We start from the raw sequence: 26,903 nt of genomic DNA on the forward strand, positions 1-26,903 counted from the left end.
AAAATCAAGTGACCATATGTATGATGGTTCATTTTTGGAACTTCTATTCTGATACACAAAATAACCAAGATGTCCTTCAGTAGATGAATGGATTTAGAGATTGTGGTATATTTATACAATGGCGTACTACTCAGCTATCAGAAACAATGACTTTATGAATTTCATAAGAAAATGGATGTATCTAGAAAATATCATTCCAGGCACAAAAGAACAGATATAATATGCAGTCACTGATAATTAGATACTAGCCACAAAAACCGGCCATATGAAGCTCAAGAATAACAAAGGCCAAATAGTGACAACCTCAGTCCTTCTTAGGAAAACAATAAGTGTACAGCACCCTCTCAGAGTGTGGTGCACCTAGACCTTAAATCATTAATAACACAAGAGCTAGGAATATAGCATTGTGGCAATTTTGGGTATTCAAGGATCATTATGTTTAATCTATACACACCATGAAGACTCTGACTGTTTTCATGTCACATTCTGTTCTACTTGTACTTTATGCTTATGGTAACTAGTGGGATTTCAATGCATGTTATCAAATGTCTAAAAGAATTGACAAATGCCTTTAAAAATCTGTACATGTATCTCTCTTTGTTAAGCAAAGTTGTAAAAAAATAATTTGAGAAGTTCAGTTCTCCCAGAGGACACTAAGCAAGTGAATGAGTATAAGAATTTATGAACAGTACACACAAGTTCAGCAGATATGATATCTCAAGACATTACTAGAGGAACCATGAGAGGGATTCTAAACTAGATACATGCAATGAAACCCAATATGTGGAGGGTAGGTTCCAACTTTACAATTGACAGATTCTTGAAATATTTGTTCAGAAATATGATTTCTCCCGGATCTTTTGCATAGAATTTCTGTCTGGTCTCACTAAAATGATGTAGATCTTAGGTGCAAAGATGCATCCAAGCATCCCTGCACTAGATGCCAAGATGGAGAAGATCTCCACAGCAACCATGACCTTGCCCTTGGTGCTATGGTAGACAGGAAGGAAGGTGACCCAGACACTACAGAACACTAGCATGCTGAAGGTCAAGAACTTGGCTTCGTTGAATGCTTCAGGCAGATTCTTGGCCAAGAAAGCCACAGTGAAGCTTCCAAGGGCCAGGCAGGCCAAGTATCCCAGGACAAAGTAGAATGCAGTAACTGAGCCCTTGTTGCACACAATGATGATGTGGCCATGCTCAGAGTGTTCATCAGTATCAACAAAGGGAGGAGAAACGGCTATCCAGGTTGTACACAGAATACTTTGAAATATGGAACATATGGGAATAATGTAGTTGGGAGTCCCTGATACCAGAAAGTTTCTCAACCTTCTTCCTGGGTCTGTGACTTTGAATGCCAGAATCACAGTTACTGTTTTGGCCAGAACTGTGGAAACAGCCACAGTGAATACAATGCCAAAGGTGATTTGCTGTAAGATACAGGTTACTCTGTTAGGATGACCAATGAAGAAAAAGGAGCACAGAAAACAGCACATAAGTGACATAAGCAATAGGTAGCTGAGGATTCTGTTATTGGCCTTCACAATAGGAGTGTCATGGTGCTTCACAAAGACCCAAAGTACCAGAGCTGTGAATGCAGAGAGACAGAAGGCTAGTAAGGCAAGAGCCATCCCCAAGGGGTCTTCATAGCTTAGAAAGATCACAGCTTTCTGAAGGCATTTGTTGTGTTCAGTGTTTGCATAGTGTCCTTCTGGACAATTCACACACTGATCCATATCTGATGTGCAAAGGAATGTTTAGTTAGTGATGCTTTTTATGAGGATGTTCACCCATCCACAAACCATCCCTCCTTCCTCCCTGCCCTGACATTTCCCAATACTGCAGCATCAAGCCTTTGCAGGACCAAGGGCTTTTCCTCCCATTGATGCCAAACAAGGATATCCTCTGTTGAAATAATTCTTTGTGAAAATGCTATCCTCCTTTAATTTCAAAAGAAATTTATATATATGTAAAACTAGTAAATTAGAAAAGTTATATATTTTATGTTTCATTAGCTTTTATTTGACTTGATCATCTCAGTGTGGTACAAGAGGAAGATATGTTTGTAAGATATATCAGAGCAGCAAACACTCACTTGTCTCATTAGTAATTTCATTTTCAGTACAAGGGAGGCAAATAAAACAGCAGGCTGCCATTCCCTCCTTCCAGATTCTTTTGGATCCAGGACTACAATCTGCACTGCACACTGAGGATGGCATCTGAGAACAAAATTAGACATGCAGATAATGAGTCTTAGCTATTTTCTTATGTTTTATATTAGCACATTAAGATTTCAATAAGCTTATTTCATGTACAGTAACTGGTGGACAGTTCACCTTGTCCTTTGTTTAATGACCACACGAATATTGGAAATACACTGAAGAAATACTGGATAGTTTCTGAACACCTGATAACTCTGGAAAAAGAGCTTATAGTAAGCTGTGCGCAAAATCTGCGGACATTGCAACCTGATTTTTTTAGTTATTTATTTTCAATTTGGCACTAATTACTATGAACAGATAGAGGTAATTTTGAAATACTTCCTCATTCAACACTAGCTTGTCCTCATAACTTTGAAGCATTTTCTTAATTGATAAATAATATGGGAATGCCCATCTCACTGTGGACAGTACAGCGAGTAAGTAGAGGTCTATTAAAATCTATGCTTTAGTACCTGTTTCTAGATATTGACCCATGTCTTTCTATGACTATAAGCTATTCATCAAGTTACCTCTTCCTTTTCACATTGCTCATAGTTAGTTAAACAAAAGTGAAGCAAGTTACTATTTGAAGACATTTGAAACAGGAAAAATATGCCATTAAATTATAGGTTACAAAAATTATCTGGAATAAATTAGCATTTCAATGAATGAAAACTGTATATAAAAAGGAGCAGAATATGCAGACATGGATTTAAAACAGTTGGAATTGATAAATTGACTTGTAGTTCCCTTGAATATACAGTGTTTCATGAGGTCAAAATGTTCTACTGTGGCTACAAATACTGAGAAAACCTGAATGAAAATTAGATTGTTTAAAGATAATTGATGATTTGAGAATTTTTCCTATGTGTTTGATATTTTTGAAACAGGGTTTTACCATGAATCATCAGTATATTAATATTCCCAATGAAGGTCAGAGTACATTTTCTCCTTTTGAAACCTATAATTTTCTTGAAATGTGTATCCACTCTTTGCAACATTTTGAAGACTATGTTAAGGCAGAGTAAGGAAAATGGGTATATTTTTGTTCTTTCTGTTAATGTATTTTAAGGTAGTGTCTTCATATAACCCATGGGTACTTTGGATTCACAATATAGGGAACATGGGCATGAAAGAGATAGAGATATTCAGACGTCTGCTTCTAAAGTGCTTGGATACGAACATAAACAATCAGAACTACCTAACGTTTATTTCTGACGCTCATGGATAATAATATTATCTGTATGTATGATAATACTGTCAACTGGGTTGTAAAAGAAAATATGGTCATATTAGTATGTCTTCCTTATGTTCTATCACTTGTTTTGTTTTGTTTCTTTAACTCTGAACAAACTAGTATTGGGCTTGTAAAAAGCTTCTAACCCAAAACATTCAGAAAATCCAGGACAAATGAGATCAAATTAAGGATGATAGGTATAAAAGAGAGCAAGGATACTGAAGCCCTTGAAGTGCAAGTGGTATTGTGTCTTAGTTCAAGTGGTTCTCTGTCTATTCCAGGAGCTCAGAGGAGTGTGCATGCAAGCTTGAAAGACAGGAAATGCTGACCCTTTGTTACAGCTTCCTGTATGCAGACCACACTGGGAAAAAGTGGCCTCCTTGGAGTGCTGACATACCTGAAAGAACAAGTAAGACCATCACTTCTACTCTGAGAGACCCATCTGGAGACCTCAGGACACATTAACTGAGCAAATGTCTGAACAAGATCCTTCTGGTTTCTGTCTATGTCTGGAGCTGAACCTTTGCTACAGCTCTCTGTACCCAGACCCCACTGGGAGAAAGCTGGTCTCTCGGTAGTGCTAACACAGGAGAGACCACCACTTTTACTCACAATCCTGGCCCAAGATAATCCCCCACCTGGAGCCTAAGGACAGAGAAACCAAGGAGCAGTCTGGGAAAGGAAATTTTGGTTTCCATGTGAATGCTGAGCTGACCCTAGAATACAGATCTCTGTACCCACATCCTGATGGGAGAGAGATGGCCTTCCAGGAGTGCTGACTCACCTGAGAGCACTGGGAAGACAACCACTTCTGCTCTGAGGAACCTGCCTTGAGCATTCAGAACACAGGGATCAAAAAACATTTGGGGACAGTTTCTGTCTGCTCACTCAACTGACATGTATAACAGCTCTCTTTACCTAGACCCTGTTGGGAGAGAGCTGGTTCTCCAGTAGTGGTGACACACAGGAGTACAAAAGGGACAAGCCCCTGTCAGAATCAGCAACACCAGTTAACACCAGAGATTAATAGATGATGAGAGGCAAGTCAAAGTTAAAGAACATAAGCAACCAAATCCAAGCACACAGCATCATCAGAACCCAGTTCCCCCAGAAATGTAAGTCCTGGATACTCCAATACACCAGGAAAGCCAGATTCTGATTTTAAATCACAACACAGATGATGTTAGAAGGCTTTAAGAAGGTCATAAATAACTTGCTTAGAGAAATAAAGAAATACACAGGTAAACATGTAGAAGCTCTTGTAGAGGAAACACACACACACATTCCATAGAGAAATGAAGGTCAACACAATGAAACAAGTGAGGAAATTGAGCAAAACCATCCAGGATCTAAAAATGGAAATAGAAACAAGAAAGAAATAAAGGGAGACAACTCCGAAAAAGAAAACCTAGGAAAGAGATCAAGAGTCATGGACAGAAGCATCAATAAGAGAATACAAGAGATAGAAGAAAGAATCTCATGAACAGAAGAATCTATAGAAAACACTGACACAGCAGTCAAAGAAAATTCTAGATGCAAAAAGGTCCTAACCCAATACATCTAGGAAATTCAGGACACAATTAGAAGATCAAACCCAAGGAAAATAAATGTAGATGAGAGGAAAGATTCCCAACTAAAATCCAGTAAATATCTTCAAGAAAATTACAAAAGAATATTTCTCTAACTTAAAGCAAGAGGTGCCCATAAACCTAGAAGGAGCCTACAGAACTCCAAATAGATGGGACCCGAAAATAAATTCTTTCCTTCAAATATCATCAAAAAAACAAATGGACAAAAGAAAGAAAGAATATTAAAAGCATTAATGGAAACAAGTCAAGTTACAAATGAAGGCAGACCTATCAGAATCACACTAGACTTCAACCAAGACATGAAAGCTAGAAGAGCCTGGGAAGATACCGTAAAGATCCTAAAATGACACAAATGCCAGCCCAGCCAACTATATCCAGCAAAACCCTCAATTAACATAGATGGAGAAACCAAGATATTTCATGACAAAACCAAATTTACACAATATCTTCCAAAAATCCAGCCCTACAATGGATTATAGGTGGAAAACTCTAAAACAAAGATAGAAACAACACCCTAGAAAAAGCAACAAAGTGATCTTCTTTCAACTACCCCAAAGAAGACAGCCACGAAAACATAATTCTACATCTAACAATAAAATTAAAAGGAGAGAAAAAGGCTCAGCCCATCGGCCACCTGGACTAGCAGTTCGCAAAGGTTAAGGCCTGGTGAGTAGGAGATCCGAGCAGCCAGGAGACAGAGAGATTTCTGCTGAGTGCCCACGGAAAGCACAACCCTGCCCTGCCTGATCCAGGGACCAGGAACCCAGCATTGGGACCTCTGTTCCCACCCAGCGGCTTTGGGGAACAGAAAAGGGCTCGGACCATCCGCCACCTGTAACATTGGAGATCCAGGGACACAGACCAGGTAAAAGAGAAAGGCAAGAACATATCACTGACAACAAGATGGCAAGAGGAAAGCAAAAGAGTATATCCCAAGGAAACCAAGACAACCTGGCAACACCAGTACCAAGCTCTCCAATCACAGCAAACATTGGAATGCCAAACACTACAGAAAAAGGAGATTCAGACCTAAAATTATACCTCAAGACGATGATAGAGATCCTTAAACAAGAACGGGAGGAAAAGCAAAAAGAACCAGAAGCTTTTAAAGACGAAACAAGATCACTCAAAGAACAAAAAGAACTAGAGGAAAACAGAACAAAAGAGATGAAGGAATGGAAAAAGTAATTTAAAATGGAAATTGACACAATAAAGAAAACACTAAAAGAGATAACCCAAGAGGTAGAACACCTAAAAAAGAAATTAGGAGTCACAGAAGCAAGCATTTCCAATAGACTACAAGAGATGGAAGAGAGAATCTTGGGGGCAGAACACAACATTGTAAACATAGACAAAACAGCCAGAGAAGATGCAAAAACCAAAAAGCTCCTAACCAAAAATGTCCAGGAGATCCAGGACACAATGAGAAGACCAAACCTAAGAATAATAGGAATAGAAGAGAAAGAAGAATATCAACTAAGAGGCACAGTAAATATCTTCAACAAAATTGTAGAAGAAAACTTCCCTACCCTTAAGAATGAGATGACCAGGAGCATAAAAGAAGCCTTCAGAACTCCAAATAGGTTGGACCAGAAAAGAAATTCCTCCCGACACATAATAGTCAAAACACCAAGTGCCCAAAGCAAAGAAAGAATACTAAAAGCAGTAAGGGGAAAAGGTCAAGTAACATATAAAGTCAGACCAATCAGAATCACACCCAATTTTTCAACAGAGACTATGAAAGCTAGAAGAGCCTGGACAGACATCATGCAGACCCTAAGAGAGCACAGGTGCCAGCCCAAGCTGCTATACCCAGCAAAACTATTAATCACCACAGATGGAGAGATGAAGATATTTCAAGACAAATCTAAATTTACACAACATCTGACCACAAACCCAGCACTACAACGAATTATAGGTTGAAAACCCAATAAAATGAGGGGAACTACATCCTAGTAAAAACAAGAAAACTGAGCAAGAAAACCAAAAGAAGAAAGAGACACAGACACAACTCAACCTACAAAAGCAATAATAGCAGGAAACAGAAACTACTATTCCTTGATATCTATTAACATAAATGGTCTCAACTCCCCAATAAAGAGACATAGGCTATCAGACTAGATACATAAACAAAATCCAGCATTTTGCTGCATACAGGAAACTCATCTCAGAGACAAAAACAGACACTATCTCAGAGTAAAATGTTGGGAAAAAAACCTTCCAAGCAAATGGTCCCAAGAAGCAACCTGGAGTGGCTATTGTAATATTAAATAAAGTAAATTTCCAACCAAAAGTTATCAAAAAGATAAAGAAGGAAACTTTTTACTCCTTAGAGGGGAAATCTGTCAAGAGGAACTCTCAATTTTTAACATATATGCTCCAAATACAAAGGCACCCACATTCATAAAAGAAACCGTAATAAAGCTCAAAAAATACACTTCACCCCACACAATAATAGTTGGAGACTTTAGCACCCCACTCTCACCAATGGACAGATCATGAAAACAGAAACTGAACAAGGACTCTGTAAAACTAGCAGGGACTATGAACTAACTGGAATTAGTAGATATCTACAGAACATATCATCCTAAAGTAAAAGAATACACCTTCTTCTCAGCCCCCAATGGCACCTTCTCGAAAAATGACCACATAATTGGACACAGAACGAGCTGAATCGATATAAAAAGATTGAAATACTCCCATGTTTCCTCTCAGATCACCATGGTCTAAGGCTGGTCTTTAGCAACAACAAAGACAACAAAAAGCCCATATACACATGGAAACTAAACAAAGCTCTGTTAAAGGATAGCAGGGTCAAAGAAGAAATAAAGAAAGAAATTAAGGATTTTCTATAATTCAGTGAAAACGAAAACACAACATACCCAAACCTATGGGATGCAATGAAAGCAGTACTGAGAGGAAAACTCATAGCCCTGAGCGCTTCCAAAAAGAAACTGGAAAGAGCACACATCAGCAACTTGACAGCACAGCTAAAAGCTCTAGAAGAAAAGGAAGCAGATACACCCAAGAAGAGTAGACGGCAAGAAATAATCAAAATTAGGGTAGAAATAGACCAAATAGAAACAAAATGAACCATTGAATGAATCAAAAAAAAAAAAAAAAAAAAAAAAAAAAAAAAAAAAAAAAGCAAAAACAAAAAACAAAACAAAAAAAAAAAAAAAAAAACCGCAGAGCTGGTTGTTTGAGAAAATCAACAAGATTGATAAACCCCTAGCCAGACTAACTAGAGGGCAAAGACAGAGTATGCAAATTAACAAAATCAGGAAGGAAAGTGGAGACCTAAGAACTAAAACTGAGGAAATTCAAGAAATCATCAGATCCCTCTACAAAAGCCTATACTCCACAAAGTTGGAAAATTGGAGGAAATGGATGAATTTCTAGATGGATACAAGATCCTAAAGTTAAACCCGGACCAGGAAAACCATCTAAATAATCCCATAACACCTAAAGAAATAGAAGAAGTCATCAAAAGCCTCCCAACCAAGAAAAGGCCAGGTCCAGACGGGTTCAGTGCACAATTTTATCAGACATTTATTGCGGACATAACACCAATACTTTCCAAACTATTCCAAAAGATATAATCAGATGGAATACTACATAACTCATTTTTTGATGCTACAATAACCCTGGTTCTTAAAACACACAAAGACCCTACCAGGAAAGAGAACTTCAGACCAATCTCACTTATGAACACTGATGCAAAAATACTCAACAAAATTCTGGCAAACCGAATCCAAGAACACATCAAAACAATCATTCACCATGACCAAGTAGGCTTCATCCCTGAGATGCAGGAAAAGTTTAGTATAAGGAAATCCATCAATGTAATCCACCATATAAACAAACTCAAAGAACAAAATCACATAGTCATCTGACTAGATGCTGAGAAAGCATATGACAAAATTCAACATCCCTTCATATTAAAAGTCCTGGAAAGTACAGGAATCCAAGGTCCATACCTAAACAAAATAAAAGCAAAATACAGCAAATCAACAGCCAACATCAAATTTAATGGTGGGAAACTTGAAGCAATCCCACTAAAATCAGGGACTCGACAAGGCTGCCCACTCTCTCCCTACTTATTCAACATAGTACTGGAAGTCCTGGCTGGAGCAATTAGACAGCAAAAGGAGATCAAGGGGATACAAATTGGAAAGGAAGAAGTAAAAACATCACTCTTTGCAGATGACATGATAGTGTACTTAAGTGACCCCACAAATTCCACCAGAGAACCCCTACAGCTGATAAACAAGTTCAGCAAAGTGGCTGGATACAAAATTAACTCAAACAAATCAGTAGCCTTCCTATATTCAAAGGACAAACGTGGAGAAAGAAATTAGGGAAAAGATACCCTTCACAAGTCACAAAAACTATGAAATACCTTTGTGTGACACTAACTAAGCAAGTGAAGGACCTGTATGACAAGAACTTCAAACCTCTAAAGAAGGAAATCGAGGAAGATCTCAGAAAATGGAAAGATCTCCCATGCTCATGGATTGGAAGGATCAACATTTTAAAAATGACCATCCTACCAAAAGCAATCTACAGATTCAATGCAATCCCCATCAAAATTCCAACCCAGTTCTTCATTGAGTTGGAAAGATCAATGTGCAATTTCATCTGGAATAACAAAAGACGTAGAATAGCGAAATCCATCCTCAACTACAAGAAAACATTTGCGGGAATCAGTATCCCTGACCTCAAGCTATACTATAAGGCAATTGTGATGAAACCTGCATGGTACTGGTACAGAAATAGGCACGAGGATCAATGAAATAGAAGACCCAGAAAGGAGCCCTCACCTATATTGTCACCTGATTTTTGGCAAAGGAGCTGTAAACATTCAATGGAAAAAGGACAGCCTATTCAACAAATGGTGCTGGTCCAACTGGCACTCAGCATGCAGAAGAATGAAATAGACCCTTTCTTATCTCCTTGTACAAAGCTCAAGTGTAAGTGGATCAAAGATCTCCACATTAAACCAGATACACTGAAACTATTAGATGAGAATGTAGGGAAAACCTTAGAACACATAGGCACAGGAGAAAATTTTCTGAACAAAACACCAATGGCTCAATCTCTAAGGTCAAAGATTAACAAATGGGACTTAATGAGATTGCAAAGTTTCTGTAAGGCTAAAGACATTGTCAAGAAAACAAAATGGCACTCCACATCAGATAGAGGCCTAATATCCAAGGTATACAAAGAACTCAAAAAGCTAGACACCAGAGAATCAAACAACCCTATTAAGAAATGGGGTACAGAGCTAAACAAAACGTTCTCAATTGAGGAATATGGAATGGCTGAGAAACATCTAAGGAAGTGCTTGACATCCTTAGCCATCAGGGAAATGCAAATCAAAACAACCAGAGATTCCACCTCACACCAGTCAGATTGGGCAAGATCTAAAACTCAGATGACAGCAGATGCTGGCGAGGCTGTGGAGAAAGAGGAACACTTCTCCACTGTTGGTGGGGTTGTAAACTGATAGAACCTCTCTGGATATCAGTCTGGCGATTCTTTAGAAAATTGGGCATAGTACTACCTGAAGTTTCAGCTATTCCACTTCTGTGCATATACCCCAGAGACACTTTAATATACAACAAAGTTACATGCACCACAATCTTCATAGCAGCTCTATTTATAATAGCCAGAAGCTGGAAAGAACCCAGATGTCCTTCAGTAGATTAATGGATACAAAAATTGTGGTACATTTACACAATGGAGTACTACTCAGCCACCAGAAACAATGACGTAACCAAATTCTTAAGAAAATGGCTGCATCTAGAGAGTATCATCCTGAGTGAGATAACCCAGTCACAAAAGAATAGACATAATATGCAGTCACTGATAATGGGATGCTAACCACAGAGGCTAGGGCTGCCCCAGAAACATTTTACTAACTTTTGAAGTTCAAGAAAAAAAAATTAGGCTCAATCCTTACACACTAAGAAAAGTTTAACTAATTCCGGGTTACATCCTGTTTTGCATTTACTTTTTGCTCATTGTAACTAGTAAGATCTTAATGCAGAGTATCAAACCTTAAAAAAAAATTAAAAGGAAACAACAATCATTGGTCCCTAATATCTCTCAACAGCAACTGACTCAATTCCATAATAAAAAGACATAGGCTATCAGACTAGATAGGTAAAAGTACCCAGCATTTTTCTGCACAACGAGAAACTGCCTCAGTGACAAAGATAGACATTACCTCAGAGTAAAAGGGTAGAAAACACTTTTCCAAACAAATGGTACCAAGGATCATGCTGGAGTAGCCATTCTAATATCAAATACAATTGTTTTTCAACCAAAAGTTATCAAAAAAGATAAGGACGCACACTTCATCCTCATCAAAGCGAAATCTACCAAGAAGAACTCTCAGTTCTGAACATCTATGCTCCAAATGCAAAGGCACCTACATTCATGTAAGAAATCGTACTGAAGCACAAAACACACATTGCACCTCACACAAAAATCTGGGAAACTTCAACCCCCCCACTCTCCTCAATGACAGATCATGGAACCAGAAACTAAAGAGAGACATAATCAAACTAGCAAATGTTAGACATAATAAACATATACATTTTATCCTAAAACAAAAAAATGTACCTTCTTCTTACCACATCATTGTACTGTCTCCAAAAATGAACACATAATCGGTCACAAAACAGGCCTCAACAGATACAAGAAGATTGAAATAATTTTTAATGAAGATGTTGATTTGATAAGTTGAATTTTAATACAACAGTTTTTCTCTTGAGATTCAGTTTTAGATCAAAATAATAAATTTTTTCAAAACATGCGTTTTTGAGAAATATGTTGAACATATAATACATAAGAATATTTATAATCATAAATAAAGAATAAAACAACTTTCAAACTGATAAAAAGAGCCATTTCTGGGCTTTTTGGAAATTAATGTAATTCTGTATTGTGTGGTGTATTACACTTAAAGGATTTACAAATGTTGAACCTTGCTTCCATTCCTGGAATAAATTCTTTCTTTCCTCAGAAAATAATCCTTGTGTTGTGTTTTATGGTGCATGTTTTATTCAGGAATGGTTCTTACATAATTTTCAAAAGTATTATTCTCTAATTTCGCTTTTTCCTTTCAAGATATATTCTATTTTTCCACTGTTTTTCTTTTATAAAAGAAGATTTCCTCTTGTATGCAAGTCTCTCTATTTTTGGCGTGCAAACAAAAATGTCTTAAAAAATAAATCAACTCTATTGTTTTGATTTAATTTAGAGAATGTTACCAAAAATCTTCTATTATATCTGACAATTTTTGTAACTTTTGTCTGGTTGCTGTTATTGCTGTTTTTGATGTATTTTAATAGTTATTTTTTTGTCTATTGTTCTAGTGCTATCTGTATGTTCTTTTGACCGTTTGTTTACCTTACTGACAAGTGTGAAGAAGTTCTTCAAGTTTATCTAAAAGTGATTTTCTATGAATATGAGTTTCTCTAATTGTGTTCATTAATAAATTTGATAAATATCCTTCTATTCTGTAGGATGACAGTTTTGGGTACAATAAGAGCAGTTAGCAATTAGGACTCTTAGTACTTCATAACTGTAACATTAACCTCACCCTTTTCAGCATCTGTTCCAGAGGCCTCTGATAATGGAGGAGATTACACTATAATAATGAAGAGAATGCTGTTTATTTTAGAGGAAAGAATATCAAACAACAAATAAAAAACAGTTTGTAATTATTAAATTTCAGAAAATGGTTTTGGTATGACGAAGGTATATTTTATGCTTGTATGAAATCTTCAAATAATTACAAAAATATATCAAAAACAAAAAAGAGACACCTAACACAGGCGCCTAGGAATTGGTTTCTGATGTGAAAAAAATATTTTATTTCAATATGTTTACTGCTCTGTATTTTTAATCAATAAGTTATTACACACTCACCCTTCTTCTTCCTGTGGCCAACTCAGTTGTTCCTGCAGATAACTGAAAGAGCCGACCATGCGGAAAACATGGGCTGAACTGTCCTAACTTCACCTTAAACGCAACATGTTGTGAGAAATTCCAAATGTGAAAAATGTCATAGTCTTCCTGCAGTATTACTCTATGTTTCATAATCACTCTGTCCCCTAGAGGATTAGTAAAGTTGACCTTTCTCAGAAAGGAATTTATCTGAAAGACAAGCATCATTCTATATTGTACATATGTTCCTTCAAAGCACACAATGTATTATGATGACATAGAAATGGCAACGTCATTTAAAGAATGAAAGAGAAATCACAACATAATCAAATGAAATGAAGTGATACTATTTCAAGAATTTCAGTTCTCTCAGAGAAGACTGAAGGACAGAAAGAAACATAAATGCAGAACCAAACACAGATATGCAGCACACACTCACACATGCACACACACAGACACATTAATACAGACTCATCTTTCCTGAATCACACATATAATACAGCTTTAAATTATATACACACAAATATAAATAAATGTTGATACATATATGTAAACAGTTTCACACAGAGAGAGATATATATAGGAACTTAACTAAAAAAAAAATAGATATCACTTTCCAGCCCAAGGCCAAATGCAGCACATTTGCATCTGGACCCTATACCTTCTTTTTCCATTCAAATTTATACCGTCACTAGATGTCCTTTTTCTTTAGAAAAAATATTTGGCACATATCAATTTTGAGAGATCTTTACTATCTCATTAAGTGTGGGCATCTGAGAGTCTCTAAATGACAGCGCAATTAAAAAGACCCAGCATCATCCAATAGAAGAAACTCTACCTTTAAGCAGGGAGAACTGACCCCTTTCCCATTGTCTATTGCCTGATTATCAACCTGTTGCAGATTCATTTCATGGATTGCATGGGCCATGACGTAAACAGCATTGTATATGTCATGACTACCATCACTAAAGGCGATGTTAAACTTCTGTTCCATTAGCCATGGCACTGAGACATTGGATGTATAATCCTCTAGTATTTTGCAGTCAGATGCTGAGGATTCATTGGTAAAGTACTTCCAATCTGGCATTATTAGATATAAATCTGTGCTTCTGGGATGGTACCATGTCTCTACAAAATTTTTAAACCTAGAAATCTCACCATGGTGGTGGAGAAAAGTAAGTGTCCCATAGAATGTGCCATGAATTAAGTCTCTCTTACTGGTAGGGAAATTAAATTGTTTTGTGGTGACCCATATTCTCTGTATAGCTGGAGATTCCCATGTTCTGAAGCTCAATTCAATAATACTCTCTGCTTCCCCGTGAATGACAATAACATTGGTAGATGACATCACAATTTCTTTGTGGTATATTTCAATATTTTGATAGAATTTAACGTCAGTGATTGACATCATGTTCACAAAGGCAAAGCATATTTCATTGGTTTCGCTCTCTTTTTTCATCTCTGAGAGAAACTCATTGCCTTGAGCATCATCTGTGATGACAAGGCCGACCCAGTTCCAGTTGAAGTAAAGGAAGAAGGAGACCATGGCCAATGCTAGAGATGTGTGCCTTGGGGCCATCTGATAGAGATAGGGAAATTGTTCATTATCACTGAAGTAGGAATGGAAAGGTCCATAGGTCAGCTGAAGGAGCTACAACACAGAGAGCAGCATGAGGTGCAGTGCACATAAAAACCTGTGATCATATTTACCTGAAAACAGTGATTACCTGTGACTTGTCCTCTCATCTCTGATTCAAGTGAGCAGATGTGGAAGCCTGGCACATACACTTCTAATGGGAACAGCAAGCATGGCTGTTTAACAAAGGTGAAATGAAACATATTTGCACCTTATAACTGTCATTTTGTCTTCTGTATTGATATCAGTGTTTTAATTTTTGGAGGGATTTTAATATATTTACAACTAGGGGATATTTGACCATTTTTAAGAGTCATTTATTATGTCTTAATTTACAAATACTTCTAATATTTAACTGGAATTTTCTGTGAATACAAATGCTTAGCTTTTAGGGAAAATATTCTTATCTTGTACACTACAGGTTGTAACTCACATAAAGATCCCAGATACCTGCTTTTTAGAATAAAGCTTCAAATACTGTCGGAAAATCTGCCTTTGTACACCCCTCAGGAAATAGAAAAACAGAATAACCTGAACATACAATTGTAAACAAGATTTGCTAGGAGAAAAGTGTTTACAGCAGATCAAAACTTCCTTCTAAATACCCAGTCAATTGTGGGGCAAATATGTAGGACTCATAGATTGTATATCTTGAGGAAAGTACAGAGAAACAAAGTTAGACTGGATGGTGTCCATTCCTCCATAGGAAATGTTTTATAATGAAGGAAAAATATTCGCATGTAAAAATATGAAAAGAACAAGCTATCCGAACCACCGAACCCTTCTTTCTTAGAAAAGTTTACTTATGAAGGTCCACTCATGCATCTTATGATGAGGAAACAAAAGAAAAACAAGTTAAAACATATCAAGAATTCCATAAAAGATAAAATAATCATATTACTAAAAATGACTTAAAATAACTATAACAGTATGTTGCTGAAATTTTTTGCTGCGTGTCTACTGACATTTGCACTCAGACCATTAATGGTCAGTCACATATTCACTGGTAGTAAAATGGCTAACTCTGCAGACTGCACTGGAGCTTGTCATCCTAACCAGGGCCACTGAAATGTCATGATTTGCCAGGTTAAGAATAATCTGCAATTGCTTTGCAAAAAATACTCTAGATACTTAAAATTTGTGTTTTTGAGTAAATGTAAATATAATTCTGTTCCATCACAGTTTATCACTGAAAACTAGACTTTTAACAACCCCTTGAGTGTAAATGATCCATGATTGTAAGTGATAACTCTGTTATTTTTTGTCTTACCAATGATAATCTAAACGAATGTCTAAGATGACACATAGCTGGGGACAGAATTAGTATGTTCTATGTTTTTAAACAACATGAATCAATCTCTGCTTACTGAGATGTGTATAAATAAATCTCTGCATGCTAGTCAGTCAAGGCTGCAAGATTCTCTCTTCCTCCATGACAGACTCAATTCTTCGTGACCTCCTCAATTCCTCCTTTCTGGAGTCAGTCAACTTCTGGAGGTGGCCCCTAGCAAAAGGACTTTCATGTTTCCGATTAGTAAGTGCCATGGAACATGATATCAGCATGTGTCTAGTCTCATTCATTAACTTTCTTAATTGCTATCAAAATCCCTCAAAGAGACATGACTTTTAGAATTTCTGGCCTATGATAACTCACCTGTGGAGATACAAAGATGTCCAGGTATATCCACAAATTTAAAGATGTCCACCAATCAGGTCCTGTAAGCACAAATGAACACATGGTTTCTTCATCACATATATAATTAGGCATATGCATCTCTTTTTCATGAAGTTCATATGGTAGATGTGTTACAGTATTTCCATCACAATGGCCCGAAGTGTGTTTTATAGTCAAAGACATATTTGGCAAAAGGTCAGGATTCCTGTTGATCTCATCTACTGTAAAGGCTAATGCCAAAGCATATTTGTGGTTTTTAGTTGTTTCTCTGTAAAAGAGAACAGTGTTTATTGTGGACAGATATCTAGACATAATCACTTGTACTCAATAGGTGCACTATTCTGTCCAGGAAGTATCTCCATCTGACCTCTATAAATGGAAACAAATAGCTTTTGTTGTGAGAATGAATTCACAAGAGTATCTGGAAACTAGCAAACACTTTAAAAGTTTACAACATTGTTTCTCCAATAAATACGATATGGTATTGACCTCATTCAAAGACAGGATTTCCATCTCTGTTTTAGAGTCCTTGCTCAAAAGGTCAAGAGAAAAGCACAGATTTTGATAAGACAATAATTCTGATCATGTTGTCATTTTGAAATTATTGAGCATTATAAAACACAAGTGTTCTGAGAAATATTGAGTTCACGATAAATTCTTTTGAAGTTAACTTTATTGGTAAAAGAAAGAAAACATGATTTATAATTGAATAATAGCCTTTCTGCTGTAACATTTGCTTCTCTACTTACAAATATTTATAGTAAGTGGGCAATATTCTTAATATGTCCCCTCATATCTTTCCTCATCATGTTAATTTTTTCTTTCAATTTTTAGTGAAAGACATATTTTTCTTATGATTTATTTTTAAATAAAATTATATATCATACATGCATTTGATAAATTTTACATGTCTATGCATATGTTTGTATGTATTTGAGCAAGAATTATTAAGGTCCTAAGAGAGTTAAACTTGCAACTGTTTTATCAGATACTTTACAGTAGACTATCCTTGCTTCAAATGAACAATATATACTTGTGAGAGGTTCATTGTACAGAGATTAAGGACTTGTCCACTACTGCAGCATCATTCACCTAGTTTCTATTTACACGGTAATGTGATGTATTCACTCTGAGTACATCTGGGTACCACTTATTTGTCCTTATTTGGGATAAAGGACAGGGAAATATTACATGATCAATTACAACAAGTAATTACTTCTAGAGTGCAACATAAACTGTAATGAGGGAGCTTTATGAGAAGGATCAATGTATATAGTCCTGTGTACCTCAGCTTCCATGCTTTAGGTCATGGGCCACCTGGAAGAAAAGCAAACCTTTTATTGGAATAATAAAAAGGAGAAAATAGGATTGAATCAGTAAAAGAATTAAGTGTGTTTCTTGGTGTTCAGACTTAGCAACAGGCGAGATGATTAAAGGATTTGCCTAATCGTCATGTTCAGATCACTCAAAAATATTCAATTTTATTTACAAGGAATAATTAAAATGCACTTACAGGACATTCATAGTCTGGTTAAAATAATCTTTCTCCATAGTCTTCTGAACTGCTCCAAGGATGAAGGAACAAGTTAGCCCCAAGTCTTTATCCTTGACCTCGTTCAAATTTATTCTCCAAAAGCACCTGGGATCAATGACATTTGCCGTGAGAAGTGGAATGTTGAGGAGGAATAAGACTGCCATCCAAATGAACATATCTTCCTGTCTGAAATCTGTGCAGAATGGATTGTGAAGTGCCATGCATATCAGCACGTCAAATTTCTACCAGCTTTTATTTCTCTGGGCAAAGGAGATGTTTGTTGCATACTCATGATTCATTTGTTTTTCAGATTGCTCCTGAGCCCTGGAGGAATCTTAAAGACTTTCTTCCCTGCGGCTCTGCAACTGCTACCCACAGTCCATGTAATAAACAAGGGTAGGTAAACACTTAGGAGGATAAAACTTTCTCAGGATCCATGACATCACTCATGATTTTGAATGCCTGGAAGGAAGCTCTTTTGTTCAAAATTGTCCTTGGGAAGTTTCAACAAGGTGTTTATGTGAACACGATTAGAAATGATGTCAGTGGATTGTTTCAGATGATTCACATTCAGTAATAATACAATCAGAACATCTAAAAATTATATTACAAAGTCCAAGTCAGAGAGAGGCAGGCTCACGTTTAAAGTCACATTTGGCCTGGAGGGCCACACTGATTCATGTTTGGAATCACCCTAAAGAATTTCTTCTAAACCTACTTCTACATACCTCCTCTCCTATTAAACTTTGCTCTCCCATACTTTTGGTTTATTGGCAAGGAGGCATGCTAAAGAATTTAAAAACCCCTATTAACATAGGTTTTCAAATACCTAAGCACAGAAACTGTTGGTAACAGGAATCCATGAAGAGCTCATTTGAGGACACTGTCCAGATCTGTCAACTCTGAAGATTTGCTCTCAGTAATGTGAAATATAAATCACACAAGAAACAAACCCAAGTGATTTTTTCATTATCTGCCAATAGTTTAGATTGTCGAATTACAGAGGTTCCTGCACATGTAATATCAAAGTTGTATCTTTTTGTGTAAGGAAAGCTAATGTTTGAATTACTATTCAAATATATGGATACATATGTAATATCACACAGGAAAGCTACATGACAGGGAGGGTTGATTAGATGCAGCTCTTCTAGAATTAATATGCCTTCCCAGAGATAAATACACATACCATTAAAAGAATAATTAAAAATGATCTCTTTTATGATTGCGTGTATTCAGTTCTGGCTAATGTTCAAATAAAGGCACTGAGAACAGATTTCTTATTTCCTATATGCTGTCAACTTTAAGTCTCCTTTAGGTTCAGTCCTCACATTATGTTAAGTTTTGAACAAATTAAATATAAAAAAAGAGTCTCCAAGGCAGGCCACTCCCATCACAGATGGGAAATTTACTCAGCAAAGATAGTCCCATAATTGTGTTTGATTTTTTAAAATAAATCTCCATTATTCTATTTTACCAATGAAGATCTAGCAGCCAGACTCTGGGGTAAAAGTCTGCTAATCAGAGAGACAGTAAAAGCACCCAGATGACCTTCCTCCTCAGCAGACACCCCACCAAGAATGTCCTTCACTCTCATACCATCACAAAACCTAACAAGCTTCAAATGTGACTCCCTTCTAATTCCTGTGCCTCTCTATCCATCTTCCTGACTCCTCACTCTTTATGGATTTTTCTTATTAATCCTATTTCCACATTCTGGTTACCTCTTCTGACTCTCAACCTATGGTTGATGTTATGAATTCCTGTTTGTAAAATTAAAGCAGGAACCTTCAGGATTTAAGGTATGTGCTAATGTTGAGCCATAGAACAAATAAAAATAGGTTTTTCAGTAAATAAAACAATCTTGGGGTTCACAATGAAAACGAAAATCCTGCAACACAGAATAACTTCTCAAGTACATCAGTGCCATGAGTCAGTGACAGGGCCCTAAATAGAGGTCCCCAGTAAATGAGAAAGACAGGGAAGGTAGAATGAAGAAAAGGTGAAGGCCGGAGTAGGGAGATCCTGTGCAAGCTACATCTTGTGCCAAGTAAGCTTCTTAAGAGAATGGCATTTTGCAAATGATTCACTTAGAGAAAGTGGAAAGAAATGGGAGAAAATGAGTAACATCTACAAAGTCAGAAGAAATGACCATACAATGGGACAAACTCACGGGGACACTAATAAAATAGTTATTCCAGGGAACACAGGAATCTCAAAGGCTTTACTTGAACCATACAGTGGTCTTGGGACTGAGAACCATAGCCCCATGTGGTGGGAAGAGTTGGACAGTGTCCTTAGCCTTACAGAAACTTTGCAATCTCAGTAAGTCCCATTTGTTGAGATTTGTCCTTAGAGCACGAGCCACTGTTGTTCTGTTCAGGAACTTTTCTCTTGTGCCTATGTATTCTAAGGTTTTCCGTATTTTCTTTTCTAATAATTTCAGTGTGCCTGGTTTAATGTGGAGATCTTTTATCCACTTGCACTTGAGCTTTGTACAAGGAGATAAGAAAGGATCTATTTTCATTCCTTTGCGTGCTGAGTGCCAGTTGGACCAACACCATTTGTTGAAGAGGATGTCTTTTTCCATTGAATGTTTACATCTCCTTTGTCAAAAATTAAGTGACCATATACATGAGGGCTCATTTCTGGATCCTTCTATTGTATTCCATTTATCCACGTGCCTATCACTGTACCAGTACCATGTAATTTTTTGCACAATTGCCTTATAATTGTGGGCTTGTAGCTTGAGGTCAGGGATAGTGATTCCCATAGATGTTTTCTTGCTGTTGAGGATGGATTTCGCTATTCTGGGTCTTTTGTTATTCCAGATGAAATTGCACAATGTTCTTTACACCTCTATGTAGAATTTCATTGGAATTTTGATGGGGATTGCATTGAATCTGTAGATTGCTTTTGGTAAGATGGGCATTTATACAATGTTGATCCTTCCAAATCATGAGCATGGGAGATCTTTCCATTTTCTGAGATCTTCCTCGATTTCCTTCTTTAGAGGTTTGAAGTTCTTGTCATACAGGTCCTTCACTTGCTTAGTTAGAGTCACACCAAGGTATTTCATAGTTTTTGTGACTATTGTGAAGGGTATCTTTCCCCTAATTTCTTTCTCCGAATGTTTGTCCTATGAGTATAGGAAGGCTACTGATTTTTTTGAGTTAATTTTATATGCAGCCACTTTGCTGAACTTGTTTATCAGCTATAGAAGTTCTCTGGTGGAATTTTTGGGATCGCTTAAGTACACTATCATGTCATCTGCAAACAGTGAAGTTTTTACTTCTTCCTTTTTGATTTGTATCCCCTTGATCTCCTTTTGCTGTCTAATTGCTCCAGCCAGGACTTCCAGTATTATGTTGAATATGTAGGGGGAGAGTGGGCAGCCTTGTCGATTCCCTGATTTTAGTGGGATTGCTACAAGTTTCCCACCGTTAAGTTTGATGTTGGCTGTAAGTTTATGTATATTGCTTTTATTATGTTTAGGTATGGGCCTTGCATTCCTATACTTTCCAAGACTTTTAACATGAAAGGGTGTTGAATTTTGTCAAATGATTTCTCAGAATATAGTGAGATTAAAATGTAGTTTTTTTTTGTTTGTTTGAGTTGTTTATATGGTGGATTACATGGATGGATTTCCGTATATTAAACCAACCCTGCATCCCAGGGATAAAGCCTACTTGATCATGGTGAATGATTGTTTTGATGGGTACTTGGATTCAGTTTGCAAGTATTTTGGTGAGTATTTTTGCATCAGTGTTCATAAGTGTGATTGGTGTGAAGTGCTCTTTCCTTGTATGTTCTTTGTGTGATTTAGGAAAGAGTGTTTTTGTACCTCAAAAATGAGTTAGGTGGTGTTCCATCTGATTCCATTTTGTGGAATAGTTTGGAGAGTATTCGTATTATGTCGTCAATAAATGTGTGATAAAATTCTGCACAGAACCCATCTAGACCTGGGATTTTTTTGGTTGGGAGGCTTTTGATGACTGCTTCTATTTATTTAGGGATATAGGATTATTTAGATGGTTTACTTGGTCCTGGTTTAACTTTAGTATCTGGTATCTGTCTAAGAATTGATCCATTTCAACCAGTTTTTACATCTTTGTTGAGTATAGGCTTTTGTAGTAGGATCTGATGATTTCTTGAATTTCCTCAGTTTCAGTTATTATGTGTCCACTTTCATTTCTAATTTTTTTAATTTGAATACTCTCTCTCTCTCTTTCGCCCCTAGTTAGTTGGCTAAGTGTTTATCAATCTTGTTAATTTTCTCTAAGAAACCAGCTCTTGGTTTTGTTGATTGTTTGACTGGTTCTTTTTTTTCTATTTGGTCAATTTCTGCTCTGAGTTTGATTATTTTTTGCCATCTACTCCTCTTGGGTGTATTTATTTCCTTTTTTTTTCTGGAGCTTTCAACTGTGCTGTCAAGTTGTTAGTGTATGCTTTCTCCAGTTTCTTTTTGAAGGTCTTAGAGCTATGAGTCTCAGTACTACTTTCATTTGTATCCCATAGGTTTGGGTATATTTTTATTTGTTTTCATTAAATTCTAGAAAATCCTTAATTTCTTTCTTTATTTCTTGTTTGACCATGCTATCTTTTAATAGAGCATTGTTTAGTTTCTATGAGAATATGGGGTTTTTGTTGTCTTTGTTGTTATTAAAGACCAGCCTTAGACCATGGTGATCTGATAGAATGCCTGGGAGTATTTCAATATTCTTATATCTACTGAGGCTTGCTTTGTGACCGATTATATGGTCAGTTTTGGCGAAGGTGCCCTGAGATGCTGAGAAGGTGTATTCTTTTGTTTTAGGATGATATGTTCTATAGATATCTATTAATTCCAATTGGATCTTAACCTCTGCTAGTTTTACTGTGTCCTTGTTCACTTTCTATTTCCATGATCTGTCCATTGGTGAGAGTGGGGTGCTGAGGTCTTCAACTATTATTGTGTTGGGTGAAATGTAGTTTTTGAGCTTTAGTAGGGTTTCTTTAATGAATATGGGTGCTAATGTATTTTGAGAATATATGTTAAGGATTGGGAGTTCCTGGTGACAAATTTTTGTTGTAATGAGTAAAAAGTGTTTTTCCATATCTTTTTTTGATAACTTTTGGTTGAAAATCTACTTTATCCTATATTAGAATGGACCCTCCAGCTTGCTTTTGGGGGCCGTTTGCTTGGAAGGTTTTTTTCCAACCTTTTACTCTGAGATAGTTCCTGTATTTGTTTCTGAGATGAGTTTCCTGTATGCAGCAAAATGCTGGGTTTTGTTTCTGTATCCAATCTGATAGCCTATATCTTTTTTGGGGGTGAATTAAGTCCATTTATGTTAACAGATATCAAGGAATAGTGGTTGCGGTTTCCAGCTATTTTTGCTTTTGGAAGTAGAATTGTGCCTCTGTGTCTTTCTCCTTTTGGTTTTCTTGCTTATGTATTTTCTTGTTTTTACTAGGATGTAGTTTCCCTCCTTGTATTGGGCTTTTCACCTATAATTTGTTGTAGTGCTGGGTTTGTGGATCAGATATTGTGTAAATTTAGTTTTGTCTTGGAATATCTTGGTCTCTTTATCTATGGTGATTGAGAGTTTTGCTGGGTACGGCAGCTTGTTCTCTTTTGGTCTGCATGATGTCTGTCCAGTATCTTCTAGTTTTAATAGTCTCTGTTGAGAAGTCAGGTGTGATTCTGATTGGTCTGCCTTTATATGTTACATGACCATTTTCCCTTACTGTTTTTAGTATTCTTTCTTTGCTTTGGGTTCTTGGTGTTTTGACTATTATGTGTAGGTAAGAGTTTCTTTTCTGGTCCACTCAATTTGGAGTTCTGTAGGCTTGTTTTATGCTCACGGTCATCTCATTCTTAAGGGTAGGGAAGTTTTCTTCTACGATTTTGTTGAAGATGTTTGCTGTGCCTCTTGTTGGTATTCTTTGCCCTCTTCTATTCCTATTATCCTTAGGTTTGGTCTTCTCATTGTGTCCTGGATCTTTTGGGTTAGCATTTTGGGTTAGGAGCTTTTTGGTTTCTGCATCTTCTCCGACTGTTTTGTCTATGTTTTCAATGTTGTCTTCGGCCCCTGAGAGTCTCTCTTCCATCTCTTGTAGTCTGTTGTTGATGCCTGTATCTATGACTCCTGATTTCGTTTTTAGGTTTTCTACCTCTAGGATTGTCTCTTTTAGTGTTTTCTTTATTGTTTCAATTTCCATTTTAAATTCCTTCTTCCACTCTTTCATCCCTATGGTTTTGTTTTCCTCTAGTTCTTTGAGTTCTTAGAGTACTCTCAAACCAGCTATCCTACATCTCTGAAGCTGAAGCTAGGCACCCGGCAGATCCTGCCTCCTCTTCTGATTGACAGGTCCAACTCACAGCCCTGAGTTACATGAGTACCTTTCTGAGGTTTAGACTGTGCTTAGTGGTTGCTGGCCCTGACTTCAAATCTGTACCAGACCTTTTCCAGATACACAGAAATTTGCATGTTGGTAGCACGTGGGCCCTTCTTGCTTGCAATAGCCTACTACTCTGTCTTCCCAACCAGCACTGGGAAGAACCCACCTCCTCACCTCCATCTGTGCTCCTTATTTTGGGCAATCAGGAGCTTGTGAACTCTCTTTACTTTACTCCTTATGTACTTCCCCTTATGCCTGCAAAAGTGAGGGTGGTTATGTGCTTAAAATCAAGCTTTCACGTATAACTCCCAAATAAACTTGTAAGCACCATCTGCTCAGGAACCTGGCCAGTACAAGGCATGCTGGGAATTGTAGTTCTTTGTAAGTAACAAGCCCTCCTGGGAAAGTGTGCTGGCTAAATCTTTGGTCTGTGTAAACCCTTGCAAAAACTGACCACATGCTATTGAAGCTGGGATGTCCTGAGGATATTATTCAACCAAGTCCATCTTTTCCTCAGTACTTAATATGTAATAAACATTTGCTTTATATTTAACCAAAACAGTTGAGTTGGTTTTTCCAGTAAAACTCAAGAATAATGTATGGAGGTACATAAGGAGATAACAGGCCCAAATTTGCTTTTCATTCAGGATAATCGAAAGGTGGGCTGACCCACCTGATCCAGGGTCTCCGGGAAATGCATTCCCTCTGCAGATTTCTAAGGTGAACTGCAGGATTGGAGAAAAACAGTAGGCTTGCTTAGGGTTTCTGGGTTCTGGAAAAGGTACCTTGTCTGATGAACTGGGAGGACCTGATGGAATTTGCACAACTTGTTTGGGCAATTGGGAGATGCCTAGGTTTGTTGTTGTTGTTTGTTTGTTTGTTTGTTTGTTTTTTGTTTATGATTTAACTATTGTGCCTTTGGGGGTATTTTTGGGAGGTTTTATTTTTTTTCTTTTGTATTTTGCCATAATTGTGAGTTCATCCAGTGCCTTCAGATATTTTCTGATCAGTTATTAGCCATGCAGCTCTGGAAACACCCTCTGGTGACTCTGGGAGGCAAAAACTTTAGTCACCCAACACTTAGCAACTTCACCTGTGTTCCAATGCCTAGGCTGACCAACAAAGCAGAGTTTTCCAACTGATATCAGCAGTACATGGATTATACAAGCTGTTTGCAACCTGCATTTTCTCTGACTATTGTGTCAATGTTTTCTGTGGTGTCTTCTGCACCTGAGATGCTCCATTTTATCTCTTGTGTTCTGTTGTTAATGTTTGAATATGACTTCTGATTTCTTTCCGAGGTTTTCAATCTCCAGGGTTGTCTTTCTTGGTGATTTCTTTTTTGCTTCTATTTCTATTTTTAGAACTTGGCTGGTTTTGTTCAATTCTATTAACTGTTTGGTTGTGTTTTCCTGTAAGTATATAAGTAATTTTTGTGTTTCCTCTTTAAGGGCTTATGTGTTCACCTCAGTTTTATTTCTTTAAGGAAGTTATTTATATCCTTCCAAATGTCCTCTAACATTATCCTCCTGAGATATGAAATACTATGTCAGCCTCTAGTGAAATGACCATTTGGGTTTTTTTTTTTTTTTTGAGTTTGTTTATATGGTGGATTACATTGATGGATTTATGTATATTAAACCATCCCTGCATCCCAGGGATGAAGACTACTTGATCATGGTGAATGATCTTTTTGATATGTTCTTGGATTCGGTTTGCAAGGATTTTGTTGAGGATTTTTGCATCAATGTTCATAAGTGAGTTCTCTTTCCTTGTAGCATCTTTGTGTGGTTTAGGAGCGAGGGTTATTGTAGCCTCAAAAAATTTTATTGAGTAATTTTTGCATCAATGTTATGAGGGAAATTGGCCTGAAGTTCTCTTTCTTTGCAGGGTCTTTGTGTGCTTTATGAAAAAGCATAATTGTGGCTTCGAAGAATGAGTGGGGTAGTGTTTGCTCTTTTTCTATTTAGTGAAATAGCTTGGAGAGTTTTGGGAGTAGGTCTTGTAGAAAGGTTTCATAGAATTCAGCACTAAGCCCATGTGGTGGTTCTGGTGGTTTTTTGTTGTTTTTGTTTTTTTGTTTTTTTTTTTTTTTTGATGGCTGCTTTTATTTTTTTTTAGTGGTTATGGAGTTGTTTAGATGGTTTATAAGAACCTCATTTAACTTCCATACATGGGATCTGTTTAAAAAATTTTCCATTTTCTCTATATTTTACAGTTTTGTTATGTATAGGGTTTTGGAGTAGGATGTGATGACTTTTTAAATATCTTACATTTCTGTTGTTATGTCTCCTCATTCATTTAGGATTTTGTAATTGTAGATACTCTATCTGTGCCCTCTCATTAGTCTGGCTAATGGTTTATGTATTTTGTTGTTTTTCTCAAAGAACCAGCTCCTGTTTATTTGTCAATTCTTTGTACAGTTCCTTATATTTGTATTTGGTTAATTTCAGCTCTGAGTTTGATTATTTCCTGCCATCTACTCCTCTTGGGTCATTTGCTTCTTTTTGTTCTAGATTTTTCAGCTGTGCAGTCAATCTGTTAGTGTATGCTCTCTTTTAGTTTATTTTGGGCAGCATTTAGACCTATGAGTTTATTTATTAATTAAATAAATTAGCATTGCTTTATTTTACCACATAAGTTTAGGTATGTTGTACTTTCATTTTCATTAAATTATAAAAGTCTGTGATT

General features: G+C 36.8%; 1 protein-coding gene across 2 annotated transcripts; it reads right to left on the reverse strand.

Moving 5' to 3' along the window:
• Positions 1-833: 833 nt before the first annotated feature.
• LOC308413590 (vomeronasal type-2 receptor 116-like) lies at positions 834-18,007 on the reverse strand (the record flags this gene model as incomplete). Of its 2 annotated transcripts, none has more annotated exons than XM_080908644.1 (6): positions 834-1,588; positions 2,096-2,219; positions 12,969-13,196; positions 13,825-14,637; positions 16,277-16,565; positions 17,811-18,007. In XM_080908644.1, the coding sequence occupies 6 exons, from the start codon at positions 18,005-18,007 to the stop codon at positions 834-836; spliced, it is 2,406 nt and encodes an 801-aa protein (XP_080764770.1). The 2 variants fall into 2 exon arrangements, with proteins under 2 accessions (XP_080764770.1, XP_080764769.1); XM_080908643.1 differs by having other exon boundaries at positions 834-1,738.
• Positions 18,008-26,903: the final 8,896 nt, after the last annotated feature.

The sequence above is a fragment of the Micromys minutus genome (genome assembly GCF_963924665.1).
Source record: "Micromys minutus genome assembly, chromosome: 32".
NCBI classification, from domain to species: domain Eukaryota; kingdom Metazoa; phylum Chordata; class Mammalia; order Rodentia; family Muridae; genus Micromys; species Micromys minutus.